At 39.2% G+C, this 16,842-nt stretch overlaps 1 protein-coding gene across 2 annotated transcripts in view; it reads right to left on the reverse strand.

The window, feature by feature from the left end:
- Positions 1–16,583, reverse strand: part of BMP2K (BMP2 inducible kinase) — a 146,236-nt gene extending 129,653 nt beyond the window's left edge. For both annotated transcript variants that reach the window (XM_063610340.1, XM_055297215.2), the window contains exon 1: positions 15,871–16,583. In XM_063610340.1, the coding sequence (XP_063466410.1) occupies positions 15,871–16,048 (178 nt within the window). In that variant the 5' untranslated portion in view covers positions 16,049–16,583. The remainder of the gene's footprint in view (positions 1–15,870) is intronic.
- Between the last annotated feature and the right edge of the window lie 259 nt (positions 16,584–16,842).

A 16,842-nucleotide genomic window follows, 5' to 3' on the forward strand; every position in this document is an offset into this window, starting at 1 on the left:
GCTTTTAAAGTAATAGGGAACTGTAAGCTCACAATGGCTGAGACAAGTTTTCTAAAATTCTGATTTTCTTTGAAAGCTCAAATTCCTACATTAATAAGATGTGTAATTTGTTTTCCTTGAAGTGACAGGCTCATCTTTTAAGAAAATGTTTGCCAAATATCCAAGTCTAAATGAATAATCATAGTTTGTCACTGTTTCCAGTAAAGATGATATTCTATGAAAAAGGCAGCTACTTCAGCAAACAACTCCATCACCCAAACACTCTTCCTCAATTACACCATACTGCTTTCTTATGCAGCAAAAGTGCTTTGTGTGTATTTCCCATTTTTTCACATAATATATTAAAAAGGCATATACTTAAAAATGGCCAATAAGCACATGAAAAGATGCTCAAAATCACTAATCATTAGGAAAACGTACATCTTTTATGTTCTTTAACAATATTGTGATTTTCTTCACATAGGTTCTGCACATTTCTCATGAGATAGATAACACTTCATTAGGATGGCTATTAAAAAAAATTGCAAGTGTTGGTGAGACAAGGATGTAGAGAAACTGGAGCCCATGTGCAATGCTTTTGGGAATGTAAAATGGTACAGGAACTGTGAACAACAGTAGGGCAGTTCCTCAAAAACATTAAACATAGAATTATCATATGATCCAATAATTCCACTTCTGGATATATACCAAAAAGGCATGAAAGCAGGGACTCAAACATATACATATTTGTACACCATATGTACAGCAGCATTATTCACAACAGCCAAAAGGTAGAAACAACCAAAATGCCCACAGACAGACAAAATGTGCTACATACATACACCTGAATATTATTCAGTCTTAAAAAGGAATGAAATTCTGATGTAGGCTACAACAAGGATGAATACCTTAAAGACATCTTTAAGTAAAATAAGCCAGACACAAAATGCTAACTATTGTTATGATTCCACTTCTATAAGATACCTAGAATAGTCAAATTCATAGAAATGGAAAGTAAATCATGGTTACCAGGGTCTAAAGGAATAGGGGAAGTGGAAAGTTGGTGTTTGATAGGTACGAAGTTTGTTTAAAATGATGAAAATTTTCTGGAAATAGTGATGATGAATGCACAACAATTTGAATGTACTTGATGCCACTAAACTATACACTTAAAAACGGTTATTATGGTGAATCTTGTGTATATTTTGCAAAAAAGAAAAAAAAAGAAAAGAGATGTACTCAAGGGCCAAGAGTAATGAAATGCTTTTCACTACCCTTGATTAGTGTTAAGGTGCTTGCAGTGTGAATGCCAATACAGTGTAAATGGCAAATATGTCTTAGTATTATTATGAAAATATTTTTTACCTGATAGACCCCCTATCAAAGGGTCTTGAGGACCCTTTCCCTTGGGGTCCACATACTACACTTTGAGAACCATTACCAAAATCTGTTTTTTTCAGAAAAGTCAATTAATGAAGGAAGGAAAGAGTAGGAAAGATCACAAAAGTTTTATTTGTGTTTGTTTTGTCTTTTGAAATTAAACAGGCTTACACACTGAACAGGATATAAACTGTTAAGGGTATAAACTGGTATACCTCAACAGGTATAAAAAAACATTAAGGAACAAGTAAAAATAAGAGAAAAATCAAATAACTGATGGAAAAAAGAATGGGAGAGAAAAGATGGCCAGGGGTTCAGCCTCTATCTAAAGCTGGAAAGAGAGACAATTGTTAGAGGCAGATGGGAGGGGGGAATGAGTTACATTTTTTAAAATTTATTATTTTTATGATTATTATTATTTAAACACAAGGTCTTACTCTGTCACCCAAGACAGAGTGCAGTGGCACAATCACAGCTCATTGCAGTCTCGAACTCCATCTCGGCCTCCTGAGGTGTGGGCCACCATGCCAGGCTCTACATTTTGACTTACGAAAAAGTTCGTTTTACTCAGAAAAACGTACAGACACTAGATGAATTATCCTTGATAATGATGGTGATACTTCCATAGTTTGAAAAATATTAGAAAAATTATCTTTTTTTTTGTACTGAGTTTATTTAGGAAGAAATAACATATTGACAATATTGAGTCTTCTTAGCTGGTAACGTGACATAGTTCTCCATTTAGACAAGTTTTATTTTATGTTCTTCTAAACAATATAATTTTTTTTCACAGAGGTTCTGCACATTTCTCATGAGTTTAGCTCTTAGGTGATATATATTGTTTTGCTATTACGAATGTAATTTATTTTCTAATTATTACTGGGATGTAAGAAAACATTAAGCTTTACTTATTTTGTAATTACTACTCTACAAATATTTCTTATAAATCCTAGTTGCTTTTCAATATCCTTTTGAGTTTTATACCCAAACAATAATGCCATTTCCAAGTAAGTTTAGTTTAGAAACGTTATCCTTTAATGTTTTAAAATCATAAATCAAGCACCATTCTATTTTAACTTTTTACTTGACTGTGTATAAAAATATGCCAAATGTATCATAAAACTAATGTCATGTCATTTTTAAGGAAACTGTTTTATAATATCATAGGAATTTATATCACTGTAAAGATTCAGATGTTTTGTATTCCAAGTTTAAGTCTAAAGCATTTGTGCTGTCATCTAATAAACAGAAATTTAAAAAGAATCGTGTTTTCTTTTTACTTTGAACACCACACAAATTTATCAGGTAAAATGCAAATAGGCATCTGATATTACAGCCATTCAGACTCCACGCGCCATAACCTTGAACTCAGAACAGAAGAAAAGCAGAGGATAAGAACTTAGCTATTTCTCTTTCTCTTTCACCTTCCTCCCTACAGGAGGTCCTCTGTGTTGCTATGCTAAATTCAACTGAAGAAGCTGAAGTATTGCACCTTTACGCTACATACTTTACAGTTCACAAATACACTATTTCATATATGACTTGTCCTCTCTAAAGTGAGAGAACAGACTAACCTGGGAGAAGCTGGAATTTAAACTTTTAAAATCAATCATGACATCTTAGCTCAAGTAACTGCAGCACATGGTTTGACTGCCTTAGGAAAATATAAAGCAGAAAAGCTTTAACTTTGAAACTCAAGCAAAAATGTTTGAGAATACTTCTTCCACCTCATACTCCTCACGCACCCATTAGTACTCCAGCTGCCTTCAGACTATTAAAAGTCCCCAGCTCCCTTAAACCAGTTCCAAATCCCCATCCCAATCAAAGGACAATGCCCATACATACAGGAGCTATGCCTATAGCTACAGGCCAATGCCTATACAGCATAGGAGCCAATTAAAGAGGCCATAAGTAAAAGTGCTTAGGCGTAAGGAAACAAAATGAAAAATAAAAATAAAAGAAAGAGGCCATAACTACTAGAAAGAGTGCTGGTCACGAGAACTAACTTCTACTCTCCACAATCAACACTAATAATGTGACTTTCGGTTCATTCATTAATCCATTTACTCATGGTTAAATGAGGGAACTAAATCTGGACAATCACTACAATTATGGGAAATTTAATGAAGCACTAGCATTTTCAAAGAAAGACTGTTAGTCCAACAATACCAATTACAGTTAATATAATACTTAGGATATTTTCTGTAAGAGGCTCTGAGAAGGTCCTGTTTTTAATTCAGGTTCTTACACATTGTTTCCTGTATTTCATCTTCCAAAGCAAAAGAAAAAAAGAAAAAAGTCAGCGAAATTGACCTTATACTATCCATAATGGCCCACCACAACTTTTTGAAATACCTTTAGTGTATTTTTAAAAAATAAAAAAAAAAACAGCGACTATTCTAAGATGAAAACAAATCTGAACCTTGAATCTGTATATAAGGGTTTCTCAAGCTAGAAATTTATGGGCATTAGTTACATCCAACCTTGAACACTATGGATTCATACAGCCCTTACAAATGCACTTCCAACATTCCCTATGGATAGGCAAAAAATACCATACACAAACACATATTTTAAAAAAATAAAACTCATGGGTTTGCAATATTTCTAAAGTTCCCACTGCACTAAGGTGAAAAACTACAAAACCCATAACAGCTACCTTCACTTGTTTAAAAATAAAAACAAGTACCAATTTGGGTTAAGATCCTTAGAATTTCTCCTTTGGGTTGTATAAACATTTTGCTAAAAGATGAAAATTTACCAAAGATTTAGCAATCCAGTTAACTATTCACTAGGATTTAAACTGAGCTGTCTGGATGAGTTAACCATAATACTGTGCTAATGAAACTAAGGATCTATTCCAATTTCAATTTAGGCCCATTAGGTAGAAAAAAAAAAATCCTTAGATCCACATTACTGCACGTAACAGTTAACTATCTTACATACTCCTGTTAGTGATCATAGAAGACACCATCAAAAGCCTACGCACAGCTGAGCATATATACACCCAACCTCTGAAGAAATATTTCAGAACACATGTCCTACTGATCATGAGTCAGTAGCAACTTTTTTTTTCTATGCCTGTATAAAAAAATAGACCATTAACATTCAACGGAAGAGAATCTGTGATGCAGGCAAGAGAATGAAAAAATGGGTAATTGCCAGTGATGCATAATCCCACTCCCTAGAAAAATAGTCCTGACAAGATTCAGGAAAAAAAAAAATTACTTTAGTAGTAGTATCTTTATGATTCAGAAAGAATAGTAAAACCTAAACTAACCAATGACAATCTCATTCAAAAGAGAATACTTATGTATAAAGCTCCAGGCAGCCCTAACAATGGTCCAACAGCAAAAATAAAGCAAAATAAGTAAATACAGCATTTAGGCAAGGGGAAGTAGTGTACTGGAACCCTCTCTTCCAGAAAATGAAAGAAAGAATAGTCAAGGGTGGTTTGCTACCCTCTGACCTTTTGGCCAGGCTTACAAATTTCCTAATCCAGAAGCAAACTAAATGTCTTTCCACCTAGAAAATAAGTACCTTCAATATCATACAGTCCAGTTACAGGAATCCCCAAAGTTAATGCTCATTTGTTTCCCTCCCCAGGAGCCTTAAGGAGATGAGATCCCCTTCTTCTTCCTAATACCGTCATCCTCTTAGACACCATTCATCCCATTAAGCCTTGGTACTATCTGCCACTCAAGATAAAGCCACACACAGCCGACCATCCCCAAAACTGTTTCCTCTTAAGATCAGTTATTCAAAGCACATACTTTAGACTACCCAGCTCCCACTCTGTCTAACGGTAGTGGCTCAAGGGAATTCAGGCTAGAACATTTTGAGAGTCACATCAAATACAAGCAATGCAGTACCCACAAAACAAAGATGTACTATACATATAACCATAACAGAAATAAAACAGGCTAGGAGTCCAAAAATAAATCTGGTAGTATTTTTTTCATCCATCTATTTAATGCTAGAACTACTTTATTAACAAATATCTCTATCTCCTTATTTTAAAATGGACAGAACTTCAGAAACAAAGTCAGCCTTCTCCTAAATATCAACTGAACAGTTTGATATGTCAAGCATGGCTACTATCCAATTGTTTCATAGTAATTTGTAGCAAGCCCTCTGATCACTTTTGAATACCAAAACTCAATCTCTTACAGAGGTACTGAATACTATCATGAGTACAGCACTGCAAGAGATAAAAGAGGAATACAAGGCCAAGCATGGTGCCTCACACCTGTAATCCCAGCACTTTGGGAGGCCAAAGCAGGAGGACCACTTGAGGCCAGGAGTTCAAAACCAGCCTGGATAACATAACAAGATCCCATCTCTACCAAATATTTTAAAAAGAATGAATACAAGATAAGCCTTAAAAGAATTAAATTTTAAAGTAGAGAAAACTACCCATTTTATTAGAATAGAACAAAGCTATTTAAGATAAGTGCTATATGAGTAACAGTTGCTACGCAAAGCAAAGGAAGGCATAATTACACTTATTTGGTTGTAGATAGGGTTTCAGGAAAAAATAAAGATTGCAAAAAAGTAACTATTTTAAATATATCCCACAAGACCCAACTTTTAACAGAGTGGTGGAGGCCAGTATTTGCATTCTGGGCAAACACAACAACATAAGCTAAAAAATAGAAATGGGAAAGTGTGGCAAGGTGGCACATGCCTATTGTCCCAAACATCTGGGAGGCTAAGGCAAGAGGACTGCTTGAGGCCAGTAGCTCAAGGCTGCAGTGAGCTATGATCACACCACTGCACTCCAGCCTAGCCAATAGAGACCTTGTCTCAAAACACACACACACACACACACACACACACACACACACACACATTGGGTGGCTTATAAGCAACAGAATTTCTTACTGTTATGGAGACTGGAAAGTCCAAGAGCAAGATGCTGGGAAATTCAGTGCCTGGTGAGGGCTTGTTTCCTCACACATGGCCATCTTCTCACTCCAACCTTATGTAGTGGAAGGGATGAGGGATCTCTCTGGGGCCTCTTTTATAAGGGCATTAATTCCATTCATGAGGGCTCTCATGACCTAATCACTTCCCAAGGGCCCCATCACTAAATAGCATCACCTTGGGGGTTGGAATTTCAACATATGAATTGGGGGAGGAGTCACAAACATTCAGACTATAGCAGAAAGCTTGAGAGAAGTGCAGAAAATATCAAGCACATGAGTGTAATATAAGTAGGGAGTAAGAGTAAGAGATTAAGGCTAGAGAGGTAGGTTGGAGGTCATACTGCAGGGGGTCCTGAATCCTAGAGTAACGAGTTTGTACTTTACTTGGTTAGGCAAGTAAGAGAGTGACATGAGCATAAGTCCATTTTAGGAAGAATAAACTGGAAGGAATACAAGAATTGGTTTGGCAAGGAAAGAGTCTGAAAGAACAGTCCAAATGCTAATATAATTCTCTAAATGAGATGTATTAAGGACCCAAATTAGGGCTGACAGCATTGGAAACAAAAAGTACCCAATTTCCCACACATATCATGGGTAAACTTTCTATCTGTAAACTTAATCGGAGAAAGTACTGTTATATCTCCTCCACATATATTCTTTTTGAATAAAAAGGTTTTGTTTTATTACTTTCTAATACTCTCTAATATACATATATTCTGCAGGAGCCTCTTAGAGAACACAAGATAGTAAAATAAGCAATTAAGGTGGCATGCCCACTGAAACTAAATAGTATTCTGAAATGTCACACAATTTAATTTGAGCTTCTACCTGGATCTCAAGGAGTAGCATGTAAGGCAACTTCTTGGAAAAGACCTTTTTCCAATGATTAAAAAATAATTTTAGGCCGGGCGCAGTGGCTCATGCCTGTAATCCCAGCACTTTGGGAAGCCAAGGTGGGCAGATCACTTGAGGTCAGAAGTTAAGAGACCAGCCTGGCCAACATGGGGAAGCCCCGTCTCTACTAAAAATACACAAATTAGCCAGGTGTGGTGGCAAGAACCTGTAATCCCAGCTACTTGGGAGGCTGAGGCAGGAGAATCACTTGAACCCAGGAGGCAGAGGTTGCAGTGAACCACAACTGCACCACTGCACTCCAGCCTGGGCAACAGAGCAAGATTCCGTCTTGAAAAAATAAAATAAAATAAAATAAAAATAATTTCATACTTTAGGATTAAAAAATAAATTGCCATTCTATTGTGAAGTCTGTCAAAGAACTCAAATTGTATAACGATCAAACACAATCCTTTCATTACGGTCTCAATCCTGAAATTGTTCATTGCCATTCCTCCCTATCCCATGCTCCTCATTTATCAAAAAGAGCAGTAAAAATCAGTTACATAGAATCCAAGAATACTAAAATGGAAAAAGATGTTACAAATTCATTTTTTCCCCTTCATTTTTTTCTTGAGGAAACTGAAGTCAAAACGTCTCAATGCAAGTTAGAGGCAGAACAGGGATTACCAGCTGGTATTTTTCCCCCGATAGATGCATCCAAGAAGGCACTATTTCAAAGATAATTAAAAATGTTAAAATGGGCAAACTAGTAGCAACAATCATTTCATATTTTAAAATAATACTTACTGCAAAATGCCTCTAATGTTACTGCAATTCTACAAGACTAGGATAAACCAAAAACAAAGTCTCTCAGTAGAAAACGCCTTACAACCACTTTCCTGCAGAGAGAGATTTTTGAAACAGTTAGCAGACATGTGCTGACTGACCTCATTTGTAAAGCTGATACACATAGACAAAGAATCTCCAAATTAACTAAGTGCCCAGCTATTTAAAACAGCTCAGTCATTAACCACTCAACTTCCCAACTTAGTCCCCTAAAAATAGCAGGCTGTGGGTAGATGAATGGTTCACCAGATGCATGCAAGATAAAACCAAGGAATAAACAGTCCCAATCCCTTGGAGATGAAATATTATACCCAACCACTAGAAAAGTGTGGCAGCTTTGAAATGGTAGTTCAGGACTCTTAATTTTGGAATCCCAAGTCAAGGCTTTAATCATTTTGATAGCTACCAAATGAGCTCTAATGGATGTATATGAAACTACTTCAAGTTTTGACAAAAAAATAGGTGGGAAAAGGTGAAAGAAAACCAAGATAATATACAAGAACAGAAAGAACACTATACAAGACCCAGGATCAATATAAGGACATCTGTCTCACTTTCTAGTATGTTCTCTAACATTAACAACATCAAGGACCTTTTCCAAGTTTCCCTCCTGTGCACCCTATGATGAAACATACTAACAAATATTAATTCATTTCCATTATTTTTAAAATATCAAAGACATAGCCTTTTCAATCTGCCCAGCATGACAATGTCAGTATTAACCACAATAGTTGACTACAGCCTAAAAGCAAAGATATTTGCCATGTTTGTACAATTTAGCACTTTTATTTTTATTTATTTATTTTTATTTTTTATTTATTTATCTATTTATTTATTTATTTTGAGACAGCATCTTGCTGTGTCACCCAGGCTGGAGTGCAATGGCTCTATCTCACCTCACTGCAACCTCTGCCTCCTGGGCTCAAGGGATTCTCCTGCCTCAGGCTCATGAGTAGCTGTTATTACAGGCACATGACACTATGCCCGCCTAATGTTTGTACTTTTAGTAGAGACGGGGTTTCACCCTGTTGGCCAGGCTGATCTCAAACTCCTGGCCTCAAGTGATCTACCTGTCTCGGCCTCCCAAAGTGCTGGGATTACAGGCGTGAGCAACCACGCCCATCCTGTACAATTTAGCACCTTTACTGGAGATAAAGCATTATAAATTTCCACTGTTTTTTTGGAATACTGAAAATTTAGAATAATTGGTTTAGTGTCAGTAGCTTGTCCTTGAATAAAACTACTACCTCTAGAGGAAATACATTAATGGACAATCAAAATTACATCCTAGGAGCTATCACTACAATAATAACATAAACAACCCAAAAGAGAACCATTTGTTAATAATATTGTATATAGTGTCCTTTGTTGCAAATAATTTCCATTTTATATTGAAATCATGTGCTACTATATAGGTCAAAATTTTATATAGCTGATTGAAACTTGAAAATTCAATATGGCTGAGGGACACATAATTATCTAACAAACTATTCAGATATTTTTCAAACACAAATGTGATACTTATTCAGGATAAATGTGATACCAAATATACAATAAAGTCACTATAATTTCCAAATCAGATTTCACTGAAAGCTTATAACCAAATCGGAACTTAAAAGTTCACTCATATTTATGAAGAGATTTGGCAATGCACTGTCAGGTACTGTCACACATTATCTAATCTTCATAATAGATATTAACTCCTTGTTTCAGAAGAGGAAATAATGTTTTCCTAAGAGCTTAATTAAACAACAACAAAAAAAGGTGCTGAGTAAGTACTACTGGACAACTGAATGCACAGGTGAATAGACTTTGGTTCTACCCCCAAAAAGCTCAGCATCCAAAAAAAGCTGTCAAAATCAATCACAAAATGTAAAACAATTTCACAATTGCATGTAACATACTTTTTAAAAAACTCAGCCACCTTTGTAGAATAAATAAAAATATAATATCAACAAAACAAGATAACTACAAGGGGGCATCTGGGTTATTTTTATTCTTTCCTGTTTCAAGTTGTTAAGTGAAATGACACTGCCTTAACTGTTGTTTGTCTTCACCAAACTAGAAAACTCAGAATCCTCTGGCCTAAGTACAAAACCTTTGATGGTCCAGTCAAGAGCCCTCCATTGGTGCTCTTCAATTTGCAAATTAGGCCTTAAATTCTACTGAAGATCATCATCTGATTAAAAAGAAAAAAGAAAAAAAAAAGTCAAGCATCATTTCCTTTGAGAAGTAGCTGAATGTTCACGGTATGGCCAACTTGTGTGATACAACATCAATTAAAACAGAGTCTGTCTAGCCTTAAGAATTTTACTGTCTGGTAGTGGAGGTGACAGAGGAACAGTAGTTAACAACCTTAGTGTTTCTAGGTGCTTACATAATTCCATCTCAAGACAGGTTAAATTTGACAAGAGGGAAAAAAGCAAATAGTTACAAGTGTCCACAGAAAGGAGGAAGTGATCATAACTAGTACTTAGGAAACAGGGATTACAGAGACAAAGGCAGAGTGCTAGGCAAGTACAAGATTCAGTCAGGGACCAACAGGGAGTGGAGCACATTGCACCAGGTGCAAAGAGTATTCACCCAGCAAACAATTACAGGTAAGCTTTTAAAGATAAGAAGTGAGCATGAATAACTGAATGCCAGGCGAAAAAATGTGATCAGGTAAGAAGACAGCAACACAACTGCTCACTCCCTCCCCTTCTTGAAATACTCTCAAGTTTCCAGGTATCACAGTGTCCTGGTATTCCTCATACCTCTCTAGCACCTTCTTCTTGGTCTCCTTCGCCCACTCTAAATCAGTGGTACTCGGTACTCAAGGTGTGGTTCCTGAACCGGCAGCATCTGTTCACTGAAAGAGTGGGCCTCACTCAGACATAATCAAAAGTTGGGGACCAGGCTCAGCACTTTGTGTTTTACCAAATCCTCTGAATGTTTACAGTGAACACTAATGTCTGAGACCAATGCACTATAGGAGTCCTTCAATGAGCACCTTCTCATTCTACACTCTCCCTACACCCATCTTCTCCCAGGGCTTTAAATAACAGCTGGGGCTCACTAATCAATCAGAAGTACCATCTCTAAACCCAAACACCTTTGCTGAGTTGCAGACCACATACCCAGCTTCCCATTTGATATTTCCTCTCAGATATCTCATCCAAACACATCTCTAAACATGTCTGGAACTACTGGCTGTCCTCCAAACACCTGAAAAAAAAAAAAAAAAAATCTGTTCCTTATGTTCCCAAATGGTACTTTCACCTGAGAGATACATAAGCAAGTCATTCCTAACACTTCCTATGACCACCACAAGGTCTTCCCCATTTAAGCATTATCATCTTCATCCCCACTGTCACCATTTTAACCTTATAATTTGTATACCTCTCTACACAGCAATCAGCATGATCTTGTAAAAATACAAATCAGAGCATGTCACTGCCCCAATTCAAATCCTTCAATAGCTTCCTGTTGCATTTCAGATAAAACCTAAACTCCTCGGCATGGTATACTAAGCCCTGGACCCTGGTCACCTTGCCAACATCATCTTGGATCTCTCTTACATGTGATTCACTCATTGCAGTCCACAGCTCTGAGCATATTTCAGTTTCTGAAACTTCCTTCCCTCACATAGAGACTTCAGTCTTCATGACATACTTCAAATCACCCCGACCTCACACCTGTTTTTACCTAACTTTATTTATCCTTCAGGTTTCTGCTAAAAGATCAAAAAGGCCTTCCTTGACCCCCCAGTCTAAACTGAATTCTCTCATAAAACCCTGAGCATTGTCTTCACGACACATATCAAAGATTTTAACTATAGTAACTTCGCGATTTTTGTTGGCTTGTTTAGCTTTCACCTTCTACACTAATCTGTAAGTTTCATAGGCCAGAAGAATACCTCCACTATTGTCCTCTACTATGTTAAGCAGCACCTAGCAGTGCTTAGCACACAAAAGGCATTTAATGAAGTCGTGTAGTAGTAACAGTTGTTGATATTTTTATTCGATCCTCCCCTTTTTTCTATCCTCTCTATCTTCTCTTGGGAATGTTCACTTACAAGTTACTGGGCAGCCACAGATGGTTTCTGCAAATGAGATATAACGCTTAAATCTATTATTTCCCTACTAATTTATAGTGCAAAATCAGATGTATAGTACAACCTTCCTGAAAAATTAACAATAAGAACTGGCTAATACCTAGCTTATCTAAGCATTTAACTCTAAGAGAAATACTGAGCTATTTTTAAAGAACCCTGTAGTAAATTCCTGGCCTCCAATTACTAACAAGCCAATAACTCCAAACACCCATCTCAGTAAATCTTACCCACATCACCATATTCACACTATCATTCCTACCCAGCCCCCATAACCTCGTGATTACATTTTCTCAACAAGTTATCTCTGCTCTCCCAGTCTCAACACCCCATTTTAGGTCCATTTTGTACCAAGGACATTTAGGGAAAACAATGTCCCCTACTCAAAAACCAACTTATTATCAGTCAGTATTAAATCCTCAGACTAGCACCAAAGGCTTGTTATGGTGATGCATGTGGTCAACAAGCCAATCCTAGGTTTTAGTAAAAACTTGGAAGGTTACATTGAATTATATGAGCCTGACAATTTGTCACTGTTTGAAGCTAAAACCAACACACGGCTCTCCCTCATTTCTACAGACCAAAGTTGGGATCTGCTTAGCACAGACTCCTAAACTAAATAGTTTTTAAGAAAAAAACATGAACTGCCTCACTATGCTATCAGTCCTTTAAACTTTGAAGAGGAACTAAAAAGGTGCAAGTTCTATTTTCAAACACTTATGTGCTTGACTACAAAGACATTATGATACAAAGTATACAATGTTTCAGAGAGAAAACTTTAACAGTTAGTTATAACATACAACCTACTCCTGAGAATCTGCTTTTTAAATTATAGACGTAATATGTGCATATACATATCTACCTATAACAGAGGTTGCTCCTCATTAGTTGGGGATACTATATTTGCAAATTCATCTATTCACTAACATTTATTTGTTTCCCCAAAATCATTACTCATAGCACTTCCACTGTCATTTGCAGACATGTGCACAATGGTGAAAAATGTGAGTCGACTGACGTGCACATTCTTGTTTCAGCTTACATAGTGTAAACAAGTGTCCTTTTCATGGTCTATTTAGTGCCATGTTTTTCTCATTTTTGTGCTTGCTATTGGTGATTTCACTGTTGAAACAGTCCCTAAGCATAGTGCTAAAGTGCTGTCTAGTGTTCAAGGAGCAAAGACTACAGAGAAAATACAAGTGTTAGATAATCTTCATTGAGGCGTGATTTACAGAGCTGTTGGCCATGATTTCAATGTTAATAAATCAACCAAATATATTAAATAAGGTGTGTTTAAACTGCAACACACATAAAACAAGGTTGTATCTTGATCAGTTGGCAAAAATGTTGTGAACAGAAGCTTTCAGGAATCTAACACTATAGTAGGAGCAGTGGTTCAGTGTTTGCTAATCCAGTTTTCACGGTGACTTTTTGGAACATAACTAATTATATACAAATAACAAGAGAGAGACAGACTGATTTATTAAAAAGACACTGCAGAGGTCATTATGAGTAAACTACCAATGTTTGCAGGAGCATGGCAAAAACACTTCAGGGCACAGTATCTACTGAGTCTTCCTGGCTCTGTTTAAACAACTTTGGGCCAAAGCAAAAAATGCAAAATCTACCAAGTTTGTGCTTTGGTCTGTCTTAGCTTCTACCGCTTTGCCTACCCAGTGGTGTGCCTCTCCCCAAATCAAGTACTCTAAACTTTAATGCATTTTCACAAGCACATGACCCAATCTTATGATCAGGCAGACCCATCAATTATTGATTAATCACGCTTAAATGCGAAGTAGACTTGTGCTTAAACATCTTGTCTAAATTGTGGCACTATTTATTAGGAAGGGAGAGGAGATATTAAGCATCTGAAATAAGAACAGACCGGCCAGGATCAAAAAGTAAACTGATTATACATAGACAATTCCAGTTGTGTGGGTGATGGAGACAGAAAAAATATACAAAGAAAGAAAACCTAGGCCTTGGCCTCCCTTCCAGGAAATTAAAGCTGGGGTGTAGGATGGAGAAGTTTCATCTTCCAAAAGGATTTCTTCAGTCCTTGCTTCCTCCTAGCATTTGATTATTGATTTTTCAAGAGAAATGATACATTTATGGCAAAATTCAGTGGAACACTGTAACAGTGACATTAGCGCTTGAAATAAACTTTTATTCTTCGTTGTGGTTGAAGGACCTTTCCTTTTGAAATTCATCTTTATTATTTTCCAAAATTTTTTTTTATTGAAAATGGCTTGCTTAGGGTAGTGAGTAATACAAGTTACAAATTCAAAATCTAGTTTGTGAAATGTCAGTATTTTTTTTCTATTAAATAAAAGACCCATCTGGGATTTAGTGGAATGAAATAAGTGTAACACTACTCAAGCTACACTTCAATTCGTTACTAAAACAATTCAAAGACAGAATATGGCATTTGAGTGAATAGCCATGTGTTTTTAAAACCTACAACACAATCTAAACCAATAATTGAAATTCATGTGTAATAAAGAGCTAGAAAACTTTATAGTATAGTAAATCTTTTATAAAGACCACTCACCACATATTCATTCTTCTGAAAAACTAAGGATCCTCCTCCTCCCACCTCTCCAAGTTTCGGCTAAGATCATTATTCTAATCAATGGTTCACGAAACAATGATATGTACACCTGAATAATTCACAATTTCTTTCTCTTTCAAATATTTTATACAAAAATCTTCAGGTTTTTTCCTTTGTGCTAATTTACTGTTGTTTATAGCATTTCAAAAAATACAAGCGGAATCTCAGTCTACTGTTTTCAAACCACATCAACGTCTAAGGCTCGGAGAACTGAATCCACTCTTCGATTTCTTTTATCTTAACCATAGAACTTAAAAGGGCCATTTATCAACAAAAAGTATTTCTTTTAAAGTGTTTATTTTGTAGTATCATTTTGCAATTAAAAACTCAAAGGCCAATGAAGCATGCAGCACACAGGGCAAGTATTTTCTACAAGGCAATTATGCCAGAAATACAAAACTAAATTCTAAGTTCTTTTAAAATGGAGTAAACTTTTTTTGTAAGTAGACTTCTACCTGCCGTCATAACCTGTTCCCGGTCATGAACGACCGACCACAAAACCTCGCAAGTGAAAGTTAACCTGCTTTTATATCACCTTTTAAACTACTATCAAAGAGACATACTGGGAGGGCATGAATAGTACCTTGTCCAACAGAGAAGATTCTAAATAACAAAGATAAATGGGCTTCAAGTTTACCTGCTCCTCAGTGCAACCTACTAACTGAATTTAGAGCAAAGGATCACCTCCAACACGCACACATGCACACAAATACATTGTTTTTCAACAGATGACTGAGCTGCAGCAAACCCCAGCTTGACACCAGGGGCTGCAGGGTCCTATGCCCTGCAGCGCGGGTGGAGGCTTAGATGAGGAGGCCAACGCATGACACCCGTCTGAGCCACAGCTGGCAGAACAGAGCTTCAATCCTGCTCGATCTGACCCTCTAATGAGTCACTGGCCCAATCGTAACACCAACCCACATCCTAGCGCGTCTACTACCTATTTTCTCGCGTCAAAAAGGACAGAAAATGATTTAAACTAGGCATGAGAGAACTATGCACCGGCCGGAGCAGCCAGCGGCAAGAAAAGCCAGCTTAAGAGAGAAAGCCTGAGCCACTCTTTAAGAGCCCCCGCTGGCCCGGCAGCAGAGGAAGAACGGGGTATAAGAGTCAGTCCGAAGGGCGAGGACCCGGAGAAGCCGCCGCCACACCCCAACCCTCCCTCACCTGCCTGTCCGAGCCTCCCCGGGCGCCCGTACCTTCGGCCAGCGACTCTTCCAGGGTGACGTGGTGGCGGCCGACCGCGAACACCCGGACTCCCACGGACGAGCCGCCGGAGCCGCAGCCGGCCCCGGCCCCGGCCCCGCCAGCCCCGCCACCCGCCGCTCCGCTGCCGCTGCCGCCCTCCGACTTGGGCATCCGAGAGAACTTCTTCATGGTCCCGCCGGCGTGCTGGAGGGCGCAGGGAGCGTGCAAGGGCAAGTCCCCGGCCCGGCGCGCAGCCGGACGTCCGCGAGGGGTCGCCGCCCCTGGCCCGTCCGAGCGTCCGTGCGCGCTGCGGCCCGCCAAGACTCACATTCCGCACTCCCCAAGCGCACAGCCCGGGCCCCGCCGCCCGCTCCGCTGCAGATGCCCGGCTCCCGCAGAGGGCGGTGGGGAGGGCGGGGACGGGGCGGGGCGCGAGGGGGCGGGCCCGAGTGCAGGGGTGACGCCGCCACCTCCGCCTGTGCCCCGGGCGTCCCGCCGCCTCACTAAGCGCCTGGAGTGCGAGCCGGGGTAGAGGGAGAGAGCGAAAGAGGCTGGGCGGCCGGCTCCTCCAGGGAGTAGGCTAGACGTCTCAGGCCGCAAACCCGCAGGACCGCAGCCCGTCGCACCGCCGCCGCCCCCGAGCCGCCCGCCACTCGCGGCCGTTGGCGGCGGGGCGGGGGGGGTGGGCGCTGCTGCCAACCGCTCACTGAGGCTGGGCGCCCCGCGCAGGCGCGCTGCCCGCGCCGCCGGAAGTGACGGTTCCGGCTCTTGTCACGTGGAGGGGGACCAAGGGAGGTGATTGTGGGGGTTGGGGACTAGGGCAAAGTCGGGGGTCCCGGGTCCAGGGTTGCACCGGGAGGGTAATGGCCAGGCCAGACTTCGAGCAGGGAGGTGACCCGGGGACTGGCTCCCGCGCTGGTCACCGCACCGGGGTCCGTCATCTCTACCGGGAGTCGCTGTGCCACTCTAGGGGCTCAAAAATG

The sequence above is a fragment of the Symphalangus syndactylus genome, chromosome 10 (assembly GCF_028878055.3).
Source record: "Symphalangus syndactylus isolate Jambi chromosome 10, NHGRI_mSymSyn1-v2.1_pri, whole genome shotgun sequence".
Lineage (NCBI taxonomy): Eukaryota > Metazoa > Chordata > Mammalia > Primates > Hylobatidae > Symphalangus > Symphalangus syndactylus.